The following is a 17,625-nucleotide window of genomic DNA, read 5'->3' as shown; positions in this document are numbered from 1 at the left end:
CTGCAACTATTCATAGATAATAAGGTCAAATACTTTTAATATCCCACTCTTTTGTTTTTTTAGTTTATTATCTCATGACTTCTGGATAACTTTAAGTTTGTCAGTGAGGGAGGGGGGGGTGGGGGTAGGTGGGAACTGTATTTTAATAGTTCAGTGGTTCAAGATCACAAGAAAATCATTAAAAATGATTTTTTTTTAACCTGATTATCTTAATCTAAAATATAATCTGATCTGAAATGAAATAAATCTTTAATCTGATAATCTTAATCTGAAACGGCTCTCAATCACGCATGTATTTCTATGGGTAGCTTTACAAAATGGTTTTGAAACGACCAATTATCAAATTTTAATTTTTTCTTATTTGGGGTATAGAATGCGTATATTTCACAAGCATTATTAAAAAACAGTAAAAAAAATTATTTCGCTTCACACAATCTAATGGTTCTCAGCTTATGATACATAAACATCCTTTTTTTTTCAATAAGAAAAAACTTGTTTACTAGAGAAAACCTAATGTAATTCTATTAATGGAATAGTTATTGATTACTGCGATGGTTACATTGAAATTAAAACTTCTGTTTGGATCTGGGAATTCGGTATGGTCAACATTTACACTTGCGTTCCATGGAAACTGGAAAGAATTGTACGATATTCGCTAACAATTTTCAACTTATGCCTGTAACACGACTTGGCAGCCTCGAATTTTGTTTTGATATTTGAGAATCATGGTATCCTACTTCTTTCCTTTCTGTTTCAATTGAGTTTTGGCGCCATTATATTCTTCAACGATTTTAGCTTGTGTGGAAGGATTAGCTACAGCATATTTTTTAAACTCCATGCTAAATTCTCCTTTGCCCTGAAAAAGTTAAATATTTGTACTACTTTGGAAAATGATTATTTTGAGGTTACTTTAGTTTAAAAGACGGAAAGTAATCTTACTTGGGTTAAAGAGCGCAATTCATTTGAGTAACCAAACATTTCATTTAAAGGAACCTGATGTAAAACGAAACAGGTGTTTTAATAACAATTCACATTTCATTTAGTTTTATCTGAACGGAACAAACATACCTCAGCATACACGGTAAAATATTCTTCAGAAGACTCAGAACCAGTTACCAAACCTTTTCTTTTGTTTAATCCACCTATTACCACACCCTAAATGAAAGTCATCCAAAGACATTTATATAACCAACGACAAAATAGTGTCAACTCTACACAAGAAGAAATGGAGATTTACATTTCAACAGATCTATGTAATTATCGTAAACAAAATCTAAATTTTAGCCTAGTTCTTCAAAACAAAAAAATCCCTTATTACTGGAGTGAAGGTCTCACTCCGAAAATTTTTGTTGCTTAAAACGAAAACAGTTCGATTTTAAAAATTTTAATTAAACTCGATTTCAAAAGACAATTGAAGTTTGCCCTTAGTTATTATTAAAAACAGTAAAAAACAAATGCTGGTGCTGAACCAAAACTATAAAGCTTTTTTAAAAAACAAATAACTGATAATTTACCTGTGCATCACTCGGAGCAACTACTTCCACAGACATAATTGGCTCTATTAACAGTGGAGCCGACTCTTCAAATGCTATATGGAAATTTAAACGAAGGTATGAATTACTATGCCGACCTAATTTTTTTTCTTAATGACTAGTATACAACATCATAATGGGAATTTTTAGTGCGTTAATGATTACCGTAAACTGGAGAACATGGATATGTGGAATGGTGAAAAAATACAAAAGAACTTGCCTGAGCCAAATCTGATTAGAATTTCAAGGTCGACGATTTGAAAAACGCTATGAAAGCCATTCAAGTTGTAATATCGAAAAAACTTGCTCAAAATAAGTTAGGAAGACTCTTTCAGAAAATTTGGGTTCGGCTGGTCATCCGAATATATTTTCAAACGATGAAGAGGCCACTAGAGCTATTTCACTTGTTATTGTTAAGGATAGAGGGTTTTCCTTTGACTAGGCAGATTTTTGAAAATTGTTGTTTCAAACATCTTGAAAAACAGTTAGCTTTACTTAAATTCCTTAAACTCATGACAATACTGAGAAGAAAGGGTTTAAAATCAATTTGTAACTCTAACAGTGTTATAGAGTGCAGAAATGCAATGGTGACTTGCTGTCCTTAACGTTGACTGAAAATTTCCCACTTATAAAAGTTAGAGAAATCTTGATATGAATCTGTGTGCGTGTGTTTACATAATGTGTTGTTTATAACTTATTTTAGATCAAAATAAATCCAATAAATTTTTTTTCTTAATAGTGCACATCCCACGAAAAACTATTATATATTACTTTGATTGTATATTAACTAATACTATTGTACCGAGATATCTTAACTCATGGGTTCTCAACCTTTTTTAGTCCAGCACCCCCTTTAAGATTTAACAGAAAACAGTGACCCCCCCCCCTAGCAAATATTAAATATATTTTCCCAAAAAACATTAAAACTACTGATTTTCAATTTAAAAAAATAATAATTTATTTTATTTATACATTAGGTTAGTGTGATGGTTGTTGTTGCTTTTTAGCACACAGTTTTTCTATTCTTGGTTTTGTCTTTGATTGTGCTAGCCTCATATCATAATCAATGTACAATACACTTCTTTGTTTTATCTTTAACTTAAGCATTGTGGAAAATCCACATTCACACCTGTAAGTTGATGCAAATGGCAATAGCACTGGTATTACCATTTCAGATAACATTCGGTAACTGGCACTATTTTTTGACCAGAATGCAACTAAGTTCTCCTTTTCGATCATCAATATTGCAGATGCATCTTCCTGTAACTGCATTAACTGTGTCTGTGCAGCATATTTTTTATCTGGAATGCATGTCACGGGAGCATTCAATGGATCTTTGACCAATATTGCTATTTTTTGACAGCTCTGGAAAATGGTTATTGAATTCAGATCCCAACTGCTTCAAATGTTCATTAATCATTTCTTTAATTTCTGAAGATAGCATCACATCACTATTGTCCATTATATCTGAACATTTTGAAAACATTGCAACATTTTCTAACTTTACCTTTGTGTGCCAATTTGCCAATTTTCTGATGAAAGCTTTAATTGAGTCTCTAAAATCAATGACATTGGTTTCTCTGCCCTGCAGTTGCAAGTAAGGATGATTCAGTTCATAAAATATGTCAGTTAAATATCTAAGTTTCAGGTCAAAATAATAATCACTCATGACATTCAGCACCAGATCAATCAGAAAAGAAACAAAGTCATGTGATGTGTACGCTTCTTATTACTGAGTGATCTGGTTTTCACAATAATCTTAAGTTCAACACTTTATTTTTTGTAATAATATTATTATAAACTATAATGCATGTTTAAAAAATTATATCAAATGCAAGAAGTAAATGACCCCCTTATGGGTAAAATGGAATACTTTCATGACCCCCCTAGAAAAGCTATATGACCCCCTTGGGGGTCACTTCCCCCAGGTTGAGAACGCCTGTCTTAAATAGTTTTATGCTGGGAAGACATAGCAAAACTAACCTTGTCGCACAGCTCCAATAGCAGCAAGCCTAAATGCTAGGTCACTCGAGTCAACAGCATGTGACGCACCTAGAAAGGAAAAAGAAAATATAACCTTGTATTTTTTTCTACTGTAAATCAAAACATACAATAGTGAATTATTCTTCAATCTACTTTAAGCTTTAGTTCTTGCTGTGCATTTATTCTAAATCATTGTCAAACAATCTCTATTTATAATGTAAATCTCTATTTATAAAGTGAAAATTTTATTTAATCATACTTGTTGATTTCATGCCTTATTATGGAATACTCAGGGTGTTTCTTATTTTCCAACTTTTGAATTTACCTTCTGGAAACAATTAGAGATTGCAACCTGATTGCAAATTTTTCTCAAGATTGTGCTCACATAAAAACCAGAAAAACGACTGAAGTTTGGGTTGTTGTGCTAATATCTTTTTTGTTCAATATTACTAAGCTTCTGTTAAAGAAAGTACAAAAAAAGCAAACTATTCAAATGGAATTAAACTAAATGAAGACAAATGGAAACCAGAATTAGCTTTAAATCTGCTAAGTATACAGAAGGATAAGAATTTTTTGATGACTCAGAGGGAGAGAAGTCAACAAGGCTAAATATATTAACAAATCTCTAACTAAAAAAGAGTTAAGATGACAAGAATACTTTCATAGAAGGAGAAATATTGAACAAAAGGAAATAAAGCAAGGTTATGAGAAAATTATGCTAATATTATCATCTGAGTGTGAAGGGCAGAGTTCCACAAATGACAATGAAATAGAGGTTATGTAAATTGTTAAATATAATAAAAAAATAGTTTATTTGACTTGGTTTACAGCTTCCTCTACCGCTAACAGTTAGTACCATTTTTAACAACAAGATCACAGAAACAAGCATAAAATGATCAAGGCATTAAAAACTCTTGGAGATTAAGATCCATTGAAGTTAGTAATTATTGACACAAAACTAATTCAAAACATACTTGAGAAATTCGTTTTACAAATAATTTGTAGATTTTTTTGAAATTATTAGGCTTTTGTTAGCTTTTTTTGAACATGTGTAATGTATATAAAGATAGACATATACATAAGACTTGCTTTTTGAAGATAGTCAAATACATTACACTTGCTTTCTGAAGATAGTTATGCATTTTACTTTTTTTAAGGACTTGGATGATTTGTTTTTGTACCATGAAGATGGTGTAGCTCAAATGGATAAAAATAATAAGCGTCATAAAAATGATAAAAAAAAGAAACAGTTTTTATCTTGTTAATAGTTCTGCACAACTTAAAACCCTAAGCACAAGAAAACAATACTTCGTAAACTGCTCATTAAAAACTGTCTAAAAAAACATTAAAATCTCTCTAAATTTAACTATTATTATTTTATTGTCAGCAAACAAAATTTGATGTTGCCCTAATATACTTTATAGTAATATAATTTATAGTAACAATAAATACTAATGCAATGCAAATAAAAATTAATGTATTTTATGAAAATCTGATTATTAAAATATGCTAAATTTATTGAGATAAAAAAAAATTAAACATTATCATTTAGTCAAAATTTGCATAATTTATTTAAAAAAACTTACCATCTTCAAGAACAAACTTAAGTCCACAGATTTTATGCCCAGATAAGTATCCACGTTCGCATGCCTCATAAAAACCCTACATAACATTGGAAGGTAAATTAATGATACCAACGAAAACATCCAACGCCTGCTACAACTACTGCTACAGCTACATTAGTAGTAAACAAAGAAAATAGTTCCATCATAGCTATAAAAAAAAAAAAAAAGAAACCTTTTCTATGGCAGGAATAAAATTTTTTGGAATGGCCATTCCTATGGTGGAATCTTCAAACTCAATTTTTGTATTATCACATTCATTACTAAATTTCTAAATGAAAAGAGCAAAACAGATCTTGTTATGTATCACTATAAACTGGTACAATCCATAAAAGTTAGATAAAAAGATTCATTACTTTAGTTTCAAATCTTAAACCCCAGAAAAATTCTAACCTCAAGGCGGCCTATTAACTTAGCATACTGGCCAGAGCCTCCAGTTTGTTTTTTGTGCAGATATTCAAACCTGAACCAAGTTATAATACCAATGTTAAGTGATAATAAATATATAATAAACAAAGTTTACCTGGGATAATTGGAGTTTGTAAAACTTTTAGTAGTGTCAATGCATTAGGAGTATGCAATTGTTTTTTTTTCATTTTTTTCTTGTTTTAGTTGTATTTCAAAAAATATGTTTAAATATATTAGTTATAATTAAAATGATTTCAATTATATTTGATGATCTTTTATCATCTGGTGGGTAAGTCTCAGATATCATCCTTGTAGAATGATATTGGTTTGGACTTAAAAAATACAAGGAGATCTTCAATGTCTTGCAGGCTTGTAAGCAATTACTCTCTAAGAGAATGCTTAAATGAGCAATAAAAATGGTAACCTGATGGTGCTAAGTCTGCTAAATAAGTAAAAATGTGGGATGACCTCCCAGTCTAGTTCAAATCTTATATTTTGTGTTTCCATAGCAACATTTGGATGAGAAATATCATGTAGAAGTATGACTTTTTTGCTTTCCATTAGCTGGTTCAGCTCTTTTTTCTAAGATTACTTTATTCAAACATCTTAATTGCCGAGAATAATGTTGAGAATTAACAGTTTGCTTAGGTTACAATAACTCAAAATACAATATACCTTTCATATCCCACTAAATGGATTGCATCAATTTATTACAGTAGTAGTCTCTTTTTGGAGTTACAACTGTTGTTTGACCACAACTTAACCACTGTTTTTTGTTATTAGGGTTCTCAAATTAAATACATTTCTCATCTCCAGTAACTATTTTCCTTAAAGAATTTTTCCATACATGGTTAGCATGTATCACGATAATGCCATCCTAGCTGATCCAAGAATGCCACTTATATGGGGTGATAGCGTGCACATCAAAGTACCCTGTGATGCAAATTTTAAGTCATTTTACTTTGCCAGCAGAAAAGAACTTCATATGAATGTTCAAATTGAGTGAAATTTTGACTCGATGGTGCGCCAGTAAAAACACCTGTAGAATGAGAACCGTTCTATATAATTTGATAAAATTTGGTACAAATGTTGCCTACAGCCACACCAAACTTTGGTGTGGCTGTAGGCAACATTTGTAGATAAAATTTCAGTCAGATTAGTTCATAGGTTACAGATTTATGGCAGCTTTAGTTTAAATTTTGTTAGTTTTTTGCTACTTATACCTCAAAACGTTACCAATTACTGTGATATTCAGTCTCTATTTTCAAAATTATGGTTACATGAGTGTTCTACTATGTAATACCATCAAATTTTATTATAATTGTTCAATTGCTACATGTACCGTTTTTATTTTATAGACCAAAATATTGGTTTGCTATTTAAAGTGTGAAAATCTCGGCATTTCCTAAGGTATAAACTACCGCCAAAATGCATAAAAATGCTAAAAAATGATTGAAATGTTGTGGATTTTCATAAAGAACTCTAATAAATCTCCACTTTTGGATACTTGTGGTCTTCCAAAGAGTTCTTGATCTTCTAAATCATAGCATTCACTGCTAAACCTAACAAACCATCTTTAACAAGTTTTTACTTCTAGAGTATTAGTCCAATAACTGGAACAAATTGGAATTGTAGTTTCAACAGCATTTTTTTCTTGTTGTAATTCATAAACCATGCAATTATATTTTTTCAGACATAAACCATGCAATGTCTGAAATGAGTTTTTTCAACTTCCATCATTTTAGAGAAAACATGTCAAAAATAAAAAAGAACACATTTGGGAGCTTTATTTCAAATACTAAAAAACTGTTTGTTTGTTTTTTTTAAGTAGTTGAGCGTAAGCAAAAAATATTGGTTGCAATCAGGCAAAAAAATTATAACTCCAGCCCAAATAGAATGTATGGCTTACCTTAATTATACTCTCTTGTTTTAAATGTTACATACTCTACATATTGTTAAAAAGAAATGTTTATTTGCATAATAAATAAAAAGTTCTTAATGAAATTTTAAATAAAGGAATATCTACACAAAGCAAAAAATCTTTCCACCAAAGAAACATAAAAAATATTTCATGATAATATTTTAATTGGCATATTTAAATTCAGATTAAAGTTTAAGAATAAAACCTTTGCATACTCCTAACATATAAATCAAAGTTTATTTCAAAATGCAATTTAACTAATAAATAGAATCTACATACTTGACCATGGGTTTGCCCATATTTTCTCTATAAGCAACCTTGGGTTTACCAGTTCTAACTTCACAGTTATACTCTGTTCTCATTCTCTGTCATATAAATGAAACAGATTTAAAAAACAAAAAAACAAAAAAAAAAAATAAATGAATCAATGGTTCACTTCGAATCTTTTTTGTTTCAAAAAAGTATAAAGTGTTTACCTCAGCATATATTTCTAAATGCAGTTCTCCCATGCCAGATATAATTGTCTAAAATAAATGAAATATAGAAACTGAAAATAACATAAAATAAAGAACACTTTATATTATGTAAGGTTTATTTGTTAATGATGTTTATTAATTATAAGCACTAAGTTAAAAAAAAAATTTTTTAGAAAAAAGAACAGGTTAAGTGAAGCCACAAAACCTCTCTACTTTCTTGGTCCAGATTTACTCTAAAAGTAGGGTCTTCTCTTGTAAATCGATTGATAGCTTTTGAAAAATTCTCAACATCACCCTTAAAAAAATAACTCATTTAGAAAACATTTTTTGGGTAATGATATTTTAGAGCAAGCATTAAAAGGCATGAGAAAATACAAAAATGTTTTTGAAGACATCTACATTAAACATACCAAATAGTATTAGATAATTTAAAAGCAAATGAAAAAAAAAAACCTTGTTTTTTGGTTCAATCGCTAAGGAGATGACAGGATCAGGGACAAATATTGACTCCTATAAAATATAATGAAAATGTTAATTGAATTTAAAGAAATCATCATTTTCAAGACCACTCTTGTGAAATATTCATTTATCATCATTTCCTTTTTAGCACATTTTAACATACTTTTTTTTAGCAGAAATCAGTGTGTTGTTATAACGCAAAAAACTGAAATATTGTTGTCAAAAGTAAAGCTTGTAATAATAAATTGCTCAATGCTAAAAAAATTGACATGAGTTATAATTACTTTTATATGGATATGCAAGTCTACAATTAAAAATAAAAATTAACACATTAAAGTGATTGAGTTCTCAACAATAGATAAATGAATAGGCAAATACAAAACTAAGGCAACTAGATTTAGGAACTACTAAAAAGAATACTAATAATCATTAACACATAATATTGTTCATGATAATCTTGATTTGATTACATATGATAATATAATACTTGCAGGTATGAGAGTTGAGAAACTCATGATAAAGAGATCATTGCCATTCATAAAACCTGTTTCAATTAAATATATATATATATATATATATATATATATATATATATATATATATATATATATATATATATATATATATATATATATATATATATCAGAAAATATTCCTTAATGTGATACCATTGATATTGCTGGACCATTCTCAGATACAAAAGTGTCACCAGATGAACAATCTACACCAAACAAGGCACAAATATCTCCAGCTTGTGTCGATGTAATATCCTAAAAATATTGAAAATATACTCAATCATCAAATCATTAACTTTTCTTAAAAGATTTATCAACTTCAAACCAAAATCAGCAGCTTACAAACATATTTACAAAAATTTTTTAACTCTTAAACTAATGAAATAAAATTTATCAAATCTTAAAATTGCTGCATTATTAGAGATATTATCTTAAATTAAAGTACCTTTCAAATTTTATTACACATAATAAATTGCAGACCAATTAACATTTCAACACAGATTGTGATGAGTAAACTAATATAATTCTTCAGCATAAATATATAAGATTGTAACTTGGTGCAAATTTTTAAACTCTGTTTGATACCAGAGATTATTTACTCCATATTTTTAGAACTATCGTTGATATTTTTATCACTTTTAGCAGTTCCAAATGCAAACATTGAGCACTACTAAATCACAACAATGTGTTTTGTTTAATGGCTAAAAACCTACCTGCATTACATTGGCATGCATTTGGATGATTCTAGGGACTTTGACCTTTTTCTTTGTGCGAGTGTTAACAATCATATCTCCTTTTTCTAATTGACCTTGATATGAACGCATATATGTGAGCTGCCCATAACTACCAGCCTAGTTAAAAAGTGAATGCGAAACTTTAAGAAATTTTTAACTAATATTTATACATGAATATTTTAATATAAAATTGATTCAGTAATGTTAAAATAAATAATACTCACTTCTAATTTGAAGGCTAGCCCAACATATGGTTTATCAGATGTACCAGAAGGATCGAGTAAGACTTTCTCTTCATTGCTGAATAAAATGCATTAGTTTTCAAAGATTAAAAATGTTATTTAAGTAATACATACAAGACAGTGTTTGAAATAAGTATTTGAATAAGTTTAGATTTTTAAAAAATGCTTTTTCTTCTTTCAAAAAATGGAAATTTTAATTTTTAAAAATAACCCATAATAATTTCAATAAGCAGCCTTGTTCAATTTAAATTAGCCTAGTTTAACTTTACTATAAAAACTGTATATTGATTTTAGACATAACAGCAGCATGTTTAGCTTTTTTTTCTTAGATTTTTATTAAGATGTTTGATTGTATTTATACACGGCAAACTTCTTTTTTAAATTTATTTCAAATCCTAAAGAAAAAAGATACACCTACTTTAAAGCATCTAAAGCATAGTTAAATTTTTCTTTTGGATGAGGTAAGTAATCCACTACTCCATCAAGCATAGTCTATAAATTATTCAAATAAACTGACTTTATAGCAGGAATTGAAGAAAATGCAATAGTTTTAAATGTTATAAGTTGTTGTAAAAACAACTGTTAAACAGTCGATGACAATACTAATACAATACTCAGTCAGATGTAACAACAATATTATATCAATATTATAGCAACGTTAAGTTAAATATATAATATTACATTAAATACTAATAAATATACAACAATATATTAAATATAATCATATTTTATATACACATCTATAGTATAAGCAGTTGATTATAATTATTGGAAATAAATTTACTTACTTGAACACCTTTGTTCTTAAGGGCAGACCCGAGCATGATGGGAGTAAATGTTTTGTTAATTGTTGCTCTTCTTATAGCAGCCTGAAAAATCAGAGGATCATCATATCAACTGTACTATAGTGAACCAAATCAACCGAAAAAGATTGTTAAAAATATCATTGAATGGGAAACTCAACAGATTTAAAGCTGAATACAAGAAACAGTTTAAATGTTGTCAAGAATACCTTTAACTCTTCATTTGTAGGCTTTCTTTCTTGCAAAAATATCTCACCAAGCATCTCATCAGCATTTACAACTGCCTCTATAGAAATATGATTTTATAATACTATAAATTAAATATAAAACTTTTGAAAACAAAAGTTAAAAAGGAGATTATACATGTAACAAAAAATAATAATAAAGAAATTGTAAATTGGTTTCAATAAAGTAAACAAAAGAGAGCCTTACAAAAAAAAATTATATACTCTAATTAGGTTGATGTAAAATTTTTTTCTCTGAATGAGCCGCTATTTATTATTTTTTAAAAATATCTCATGATTGCTTCAATTCTTTAAATAGATTTTTTTTTTCTCATAAAAAAGACTCCAGATCAACAAATATTTAAGCCTATGTAGCTTTAATTTTTAATGAACAATAATAGTTTGAATTACACAAGCCTAATAGTTATTATTATTAGTCAAACTTTGTCTATCATAACATTTATTAAGTTATATATATTAACTTCTTAACCTAGAAAAATGGAGATCAATACCAATAAGCTGGTCTCTTTTGTCAATAGCTTCCGCTCTCATCTCAACAGGTATGTCCTTTATGATAAGATTGTTCCTGTAAATGTCAAAATGTAAAATGCAGTATTAACTAAATAGTCAGTTTAAAAATAGTCTCAGTTGATTTTAATCAGTAACCTCTATTACATAAATTAGCATTTATTATCTTATTTCAATCTGTTAGATAAAAGTTTAACTAAAATAGAAAATATTAATAAAAAGATTACCCAAATTCTCCTTCAAAATAAATAGCCTGCTGTTGTAATAGATCAACAATCCCTTGAAAATTTTTTTCAAGGCCAATTGGTAGATGAAGAAGTGCAGCATTATGATGAAGTTTGTTTTTCAATTGTGATACAACTCTCTCTGGGTTTGCTCCCATTCGGTCCAGTTTGTTAATAAAACCAATGCAAGGAACATTGTAGCGCTTCATTTGTCGATTAACTGTTAATGTTTGACTCTGAAGCAAATTTAACCACAAAAAAAAATACATAATTTATTTAAATAGATTCTAATAAATCTATAGTACTCAACAGTCAAGATATAAAGCTGCAAAAATGCAAGCAAGCCTAAGAAAGAAACCCATACTTGAACACCTCCAACACTGCATAGTACCAAAACTGCTCCATCTAAGACACGCAGGGCTCTTTCTACTTCAACTGTAAAGTCGATGTGCCCTGAAAATTTTTATTCTTTAATTAGATCATAATAGTCATTTGATTTTTATCTGGCGTAGTAGATATTTAATAAATACATACTAAGGCAGATGAAATGTCAGACATGAAAAAAATTTTTTGTTTGAAGTGAATACAGTTTTTATTCATAAAGTATACCCATAAATTTAGGAACTCACCAGGTGTATCAATAATATTTATTGTGTGATTCTTCCAACTTGTATATGTAGCAGCTGACTGGTAAAAAAACACAATAATATTAAAGGACATGTAGTATTAAAGATCTTTTAAAAATATTAGCAAGATAGAAAATTAGAAAAAGAAGAAAACTAATTCTACTTTTTAAAAGACAAAAATTACACAAGAGTGTGGGAAATTATATGTAATCAAAACTGCTCAGAAATCAATTGGCATTTATAATTGCTGATGTAAAAATTAAAAATCCATGATTTTTTTTAGGAGAATAATAATTAATACAACCAGCTTTTAATTTATACAGCTGCAACAACCAAAAACCATTAAATTAGAAATTACATCCAAATGTTGATTATAAATATTAAATGCATTTTGCTCGCCTCTTTCATTCCTAGCTTTTGACTTGAGATTCTAATAGGATGGGTTTTAAAACTTTTTTACTTAAAAAAAAATTAACATAAACACCAAATTAATTTTACTTGGTTAAAAAAAACTCTCCTATGATTTTCACAATTGCAATAAAATCAATACCTGAATAGTAATTCCCCTTTGCCTTTCTAACTCCATGAAGTCCATAGTAGCTCCAATATTGTCCTTTCCACGCACCTAAATAAAGCAGCTCTTTGTGTTAAAAAAAAGTTAAAAATAATTCCTTCAACAAATTTATAATAGAGTAATCTTCTTAGTACCTCATGCATGCTGGATATTCGGCCAGTGTAGTAAAGAATTCTTTCCGTTAATGTGGTTTTCCCAGAGTCAATATGAGCAGATATTCCAATATTTCTCACTTTCGTGATATCTTTCTGGAAATATATTTACAAAGATCAGTTCAAAAACAAAGACATAGTAAAACCCAAAGTAACTAAAATATAAAATAGCAAAAATATATAATTACTTTTCAGTATGTTTAAACTTTAGAAAAAACAAATGAAAATTAAAATACTTTACATTAACTTTAAAATAACAGAATAGATATTAGAATTTTTTTTTTTTATATTTTTAATTTAATTTAATATTTTTTGTTATAGATAAGATAAAACTAAAAAGAATATATCAGTTTTATAAATAAGATAAAACTTAAAAAAATATTTAAGTTTTAATAAAACTTAATAAAAAAGTTTGAATGTAACTAACTCATGTCATTCATTACATCAATGTTACAAATTTCTTTTTTAATATAATTAAGATATGTGCAAAAGAAGTTGTCAGACATTATGAGAACAATTTGCATGCTATTTATAGGTGTATCCTGAAATAATCCTGGAATAAAAAAACTGCAATTTGAGACAAATTGCATTTAACATATATTTCTGTAGTGCTGCTCACTACAATTTAATAAAGAGTCCTTGTGCAATATATTATTTCTATATTTTTTTGAGAAAAAGATAAAAAAATTCAGAGGTTTGTTGCTGCACCATTTTTTAAGTTAATATTTGTTTTTATTAGCAACAAATATAAAGAATTCCTATATAGTTGTATAATGTCTGTAACCTTTTACAAGTAATTTAACAAAAGAAACAAAAAGTTGAAACCAAGATTGTATATTTATGATGAGCATCTATCAAACATTTTGTCCTATTTTACTAACTTGGAGTCAGAACCTGATATATATAAAATTACCACACAACTTACATGCCGAAGATCCAGTGTTACTGTTGGAAAAGAGAGGAATTATGCTAGATTAATAAATTTTTTTAAAAAACTAAAATTGAAATGAAAAAAGTTAAAAAATAAAAACTAAAAAGATTTCAAAAAAAAATTAATAAAAAAAAAACATAAACTTGAAATATTGCTAAAATGAGAATTTTTAAAAAAATTGATAAAAGGGATTTGATCCATTTGGCACAATTTAAGGTTCTTACAAAGTTAGCATGTGTTTAACACATCATTCATTACGTTGATGTAATGAATGACATGTGTTAGTTACATTCAAACTTTTATATTTATATATTTATATATTTATATATTTATATTTATATATATATATATATATATATATATATATATATATATATATATATATATATATATATATATATATATATATATATATATATATATATATATATATATATATATATATATATATATATATATATATATATATATATATATATATATATAATATATATATATATATATATATATATATATATATATATATATATATATATATATATTAATTGTTATCTTACCTGCTTAAAATTTAAAGAAAGTTTGCAGACAACAAATAGTATATAGTTTGTTAATAAAAGAAATTTCAAAGTTGTTTAAAGAAAAAAAAAGTAATTTTGAATTTATCAGGGCAAGAATTATTTCAAAATATTTTGATCAATAGCTAATCAATTTTCTGCATGCAAAACTTAAAAAGAAAACTATTTGCAACATAAAATTAAAAAGTTACATTGATCAACAAAACAAATAACTAGAACTAAAATGTTTTAAAGCTGATTTTTAAAACTAAACAAAGATTTAAAAAAAAGTAACAAAAACAAAAAACCAAGCAAACTTATAAAACTAGAATAACACTGGATTGTCTGGGGAATACTGATCAGGGAACACTGCTTAGATATTTTCTGCTTCAAGGCTTTGACAAGTTGCATTTGACAAGTTATTTCAAATTATCAAGATTATATCTTATTATCTTGAAGCCAATCTCTTCAATATCAACTGGATCCTTTTCTATAAACTTTTATTGCATCCTACCATTCAAGGCAAAGTACAAAATGTGAAAATAATTAAAAAAGAAAAGATTTTTAAAAAAATCATAATTCTCAAGAAATTTAATTTTAAGGATCTATAGTGTGTAAACAGATGTTTCTCTTACTTTTAAGTAGAACTCTGTTTAAAAATAATTTTGAGATCCAGTCAGATTAAATTGAAAAGGCAGGTCTTGATAGAAACTTTTCAGTAACATTTATTTAAAATAATTTTTCCACCAATTAACACAAACTAATTTTTTAAATATGATCTTGTTTATTTACGAAATACTAAATATTGATAATAATATTATGTTAGGAGTTATGAAAATTGTTAAGAACAGATATTTGTAATGGTATTAAAATTTAAATCTTTCAGAAAAAAAAAACAAAAAAAAAACATTTTTTAAAAAATTGATATTGTTACCAAGTTTGTAGATTCTGTGCTGTAGTGACAATTCTGAAATACATAAAAGTTAAAAAATGTATATACATGAGAGCAATTTAAGCATGAAAATTTAATTCATAATGCACAATAAAATTTTCATGTGTAATCATTAGACTTAATAGATTTAAATTTTATATAATTTAAAATATATAGAAAATTTTACTTATTAAATTTCATAGAAAAGATAATATGTAGATCCTTATGATTTTTAGCCTAAGTGATGATAATATGATTGATATATTTTTAGGTGTGCTGAAAAATAGCTGCCTAAGCTCTTTTTATTGATCATTTATGTTACTAAATGCAGTACAACCTTCAAAGATGGATGAACCCAGTTCTTATAACAATAATACTGAGGTGCAATTTCTAGCTAGAATATCATCTAAAATCACTAAAGGAGCTTATAACAATACTGAGGTGCAATTTCTAGCTAGAATATTAAGTTTAAAAAATGCAGGAACTACTTACTTTTAAGATCAATTTCCTATTAAGCTGCTTGATAAATCTTAAGACAGACATCATTTTAGACATTTTGCTGATTTCTTAAATTGCTTCTAAAAAAAGTAGATCACTGTAAATATTTTTTTTTTTCTTATAGCTCATGGATATGTTAACAGCAGAGCACGTCACTTCTATTTATTTGCATGATTGACTGCAAAGTTTCTTATACTTGTTTCTTAAAAGAAATTCTAATTTAGTAAATACTTTAAATTAACTACATACTTGATAAGTAGATTTTTGTATAGCTTGTTAACTAACAGTTGGGCTTGAATATAAATACATAAACCTTATTTTAAATTAAGAATGCTATATTGTAAAAAAGACAAATATTTCGGTTAAAAGACTCTGGAAGTAGCAACTGCTAAATACTTCTGTTACATATACTTGGCTACAATGTGACACCACGATGGTTTACGACGGAGCCGTGACACAGACGGTTTTTAAAGTTTGATGACATCGCAAAATTATTATGGATTGAATTTTAAAAATGTGGTCTTTTTTTTATGAAAATAGAGGCAAAATCCAGCAAGTTAAAACAGTTGAATTCTTGGAATTTCTATAAATTTCTTGGAGTAGCTTTCAAATCATGTAAGAAGTAAAACTTGAAAAATTTAGGCCTATAACTTCATGTGGTTTCAAAATATTGTGGTTTGAAGTTTCATAAAATCTTTACTTAGTGACTTTACAAAGTTATCCACAGTTGGATGTAGCACTTTCAAGCAGTCATCAAAGTCGATTTAAATGTCAGGAAGTGCTGAGTGAAATTCAAAACAATTGTGTATACACTTTAAGAAAAAACCATGATATGTCATCACCGTCACCTAGGTTTAAACATAAAGTCAAACAAAGAGTCAAAATAGACTAAAACATATAGGCAAATATAGAACCAACTTTAGAGTCAATTTTAGGGCCAACTTAGAGGCAACCCCATTGATTGTAAAACTATAACTTTACCACTTGGCTGAAACTACAGTAATTGCTAGCAATAACGGTAGAACACAGTAGCCTTACCATGATGTTTGAAATCAGTGAGAAGTTTGAAATATTTATAATGAACCTTTTGGGCCCATTACTGTTGTATTTCAGATTTTCTCACTTTTAAGCCTCCATTTTGGTCTTGCTCCTACACATGCACATGTTTGGAAACACAAGTCAAAATGTGCTAAATACAAATATAAATTGTTGGTAATATATGTAAAATGAAGGTTTGGATTTTATACCACTATTTTATATCTACTGTTTGTTTGTAGCAAAAAGGAGTTTTTTAAATCAGGTCTGTAAATTGTATTATTTAAAAAAGTATGATTTAAAAAACGAAGTCACTGTGGATTCTACACAGCTGGCAAGATATTAGGAAAGAATAAGTAACGTAGTTAATAATCTCTTTATACTGATTCGTAGTTCTTTTTTCTTTCTCTTTCTTTTTTTGTTAGAGAAACTTGATGTAATGGATGTTAGGATTTCTTCGGAGCATACCAGTATCTAGCACAGTTTTGTTTATGAAAAGCACATTTTACTTGTTCTTTACTATATTTCTTTATGTATTTGTGGCTAGTTAGCATATTTTTTGTTAAAACCATTGTTAAATATTTCAGTTAAGTCATAGCGTTTAAACAATTAGGTTAGTCTTGATCTAGAATGCTCGCAGCACTAGCTTTTTT

At 27.7% G+C, this 17,625-nt stretch overlaps 1 protein-coding gene across 1 annotated transcript; it reads right to left on the bottom strand.

The window, feature by feature from the left end:
- Nucleotides 1–419: 419 nt before the first annotated feature.
- LOC145190913 (elongation factor G, mitochondrial-like) lies at nt 420–16,493 on the bottom strand. Its single transcript, XM_090067631.1, has 27 exons — nt 16,187–16,493; nt 15,932–16,017; nt 15,443–15,475; nt 13,006–13,119; nt 12,848–12,922; nt 12,301–12,358; nt 12,036–12,124; nt 11,675–11,907; nt 11,432–11,505; nt 10,905–10,981; nt 10,681–10,761; nt 10,311–10,384; nt 9,875–9,950; nt 9,630–9,767; nt 9,070–9,171; nt 8,396–8,452; nt 8,148–8,237; nt 7,943–7,990; nt 7,746–7,831; nt 5,531–5,600; nt 5,313–5,408; nt 5,102–5,177; nt 3,516–3,584; nt 1,515–1,588; nt 1,069–1,155; nt 940–993; nt 420–856 (listed from the first exon to the last, which is right to left on the bottom strand). The coding sequence occupies exons 2-27, from the start codon at nt 15,992–15,994 to the stop codon at nt 734–736; spliced, it is 2,217 nt and encodes a 738-aa protein (XP_089923757.1). The 5' UTR covers nt 15,995–16,017; nt 16,187–16,493; the 3' UTR covers nt 420–733.
- Nucleotides 16,494–17,625: the final 1,132 nt, after the last annotated feature.

The sequence above is a fragment of the Hydra viridissima genome, unplaced genomic scaffold, assembly GCF_058129835.1.
Source record: "Hydra viridissima isolate aposymbiotic clone 2 unplaced genomic scaffold, HvirCarnegie_v1 scaffold_11, whole genome shotgun sequence".
Lineage (NCBI taxonomy): Eukaryota > Metazoa > Cnidaria > Hydrozoa > Anthoathecata > Hydridae > Hydra > Hydra viridissima.
The sequence above is the reverse complement of the archived record's forward strand: the minus strand, read 5'-3'. Positions and strand labels throughout refer to the sequence as shown.

Coding starts and splice junctions, on each gene's coding strand:
- LOC145190913 (XM_090067631.1), bottom strand. CDS start 15,994: ATGTCTAAAATGATGTCTGTCTTAAGATTTATCAAGCAGCTTAATAGG. Junction 1,156..1,514: donor TTGCTCCGAGTGATGCACAG/GTAAATTATCAG, acceptor ACTTTCATTTAG/GGTGTGGTAATAGGTGGATT. Junction 994..1,068: donor ATTTTACCGTGTATGCTGAG/GTATGTTTGTTC, acceptor GTTTTACATCAG/GTTCCTTTAAATGAAATGTT.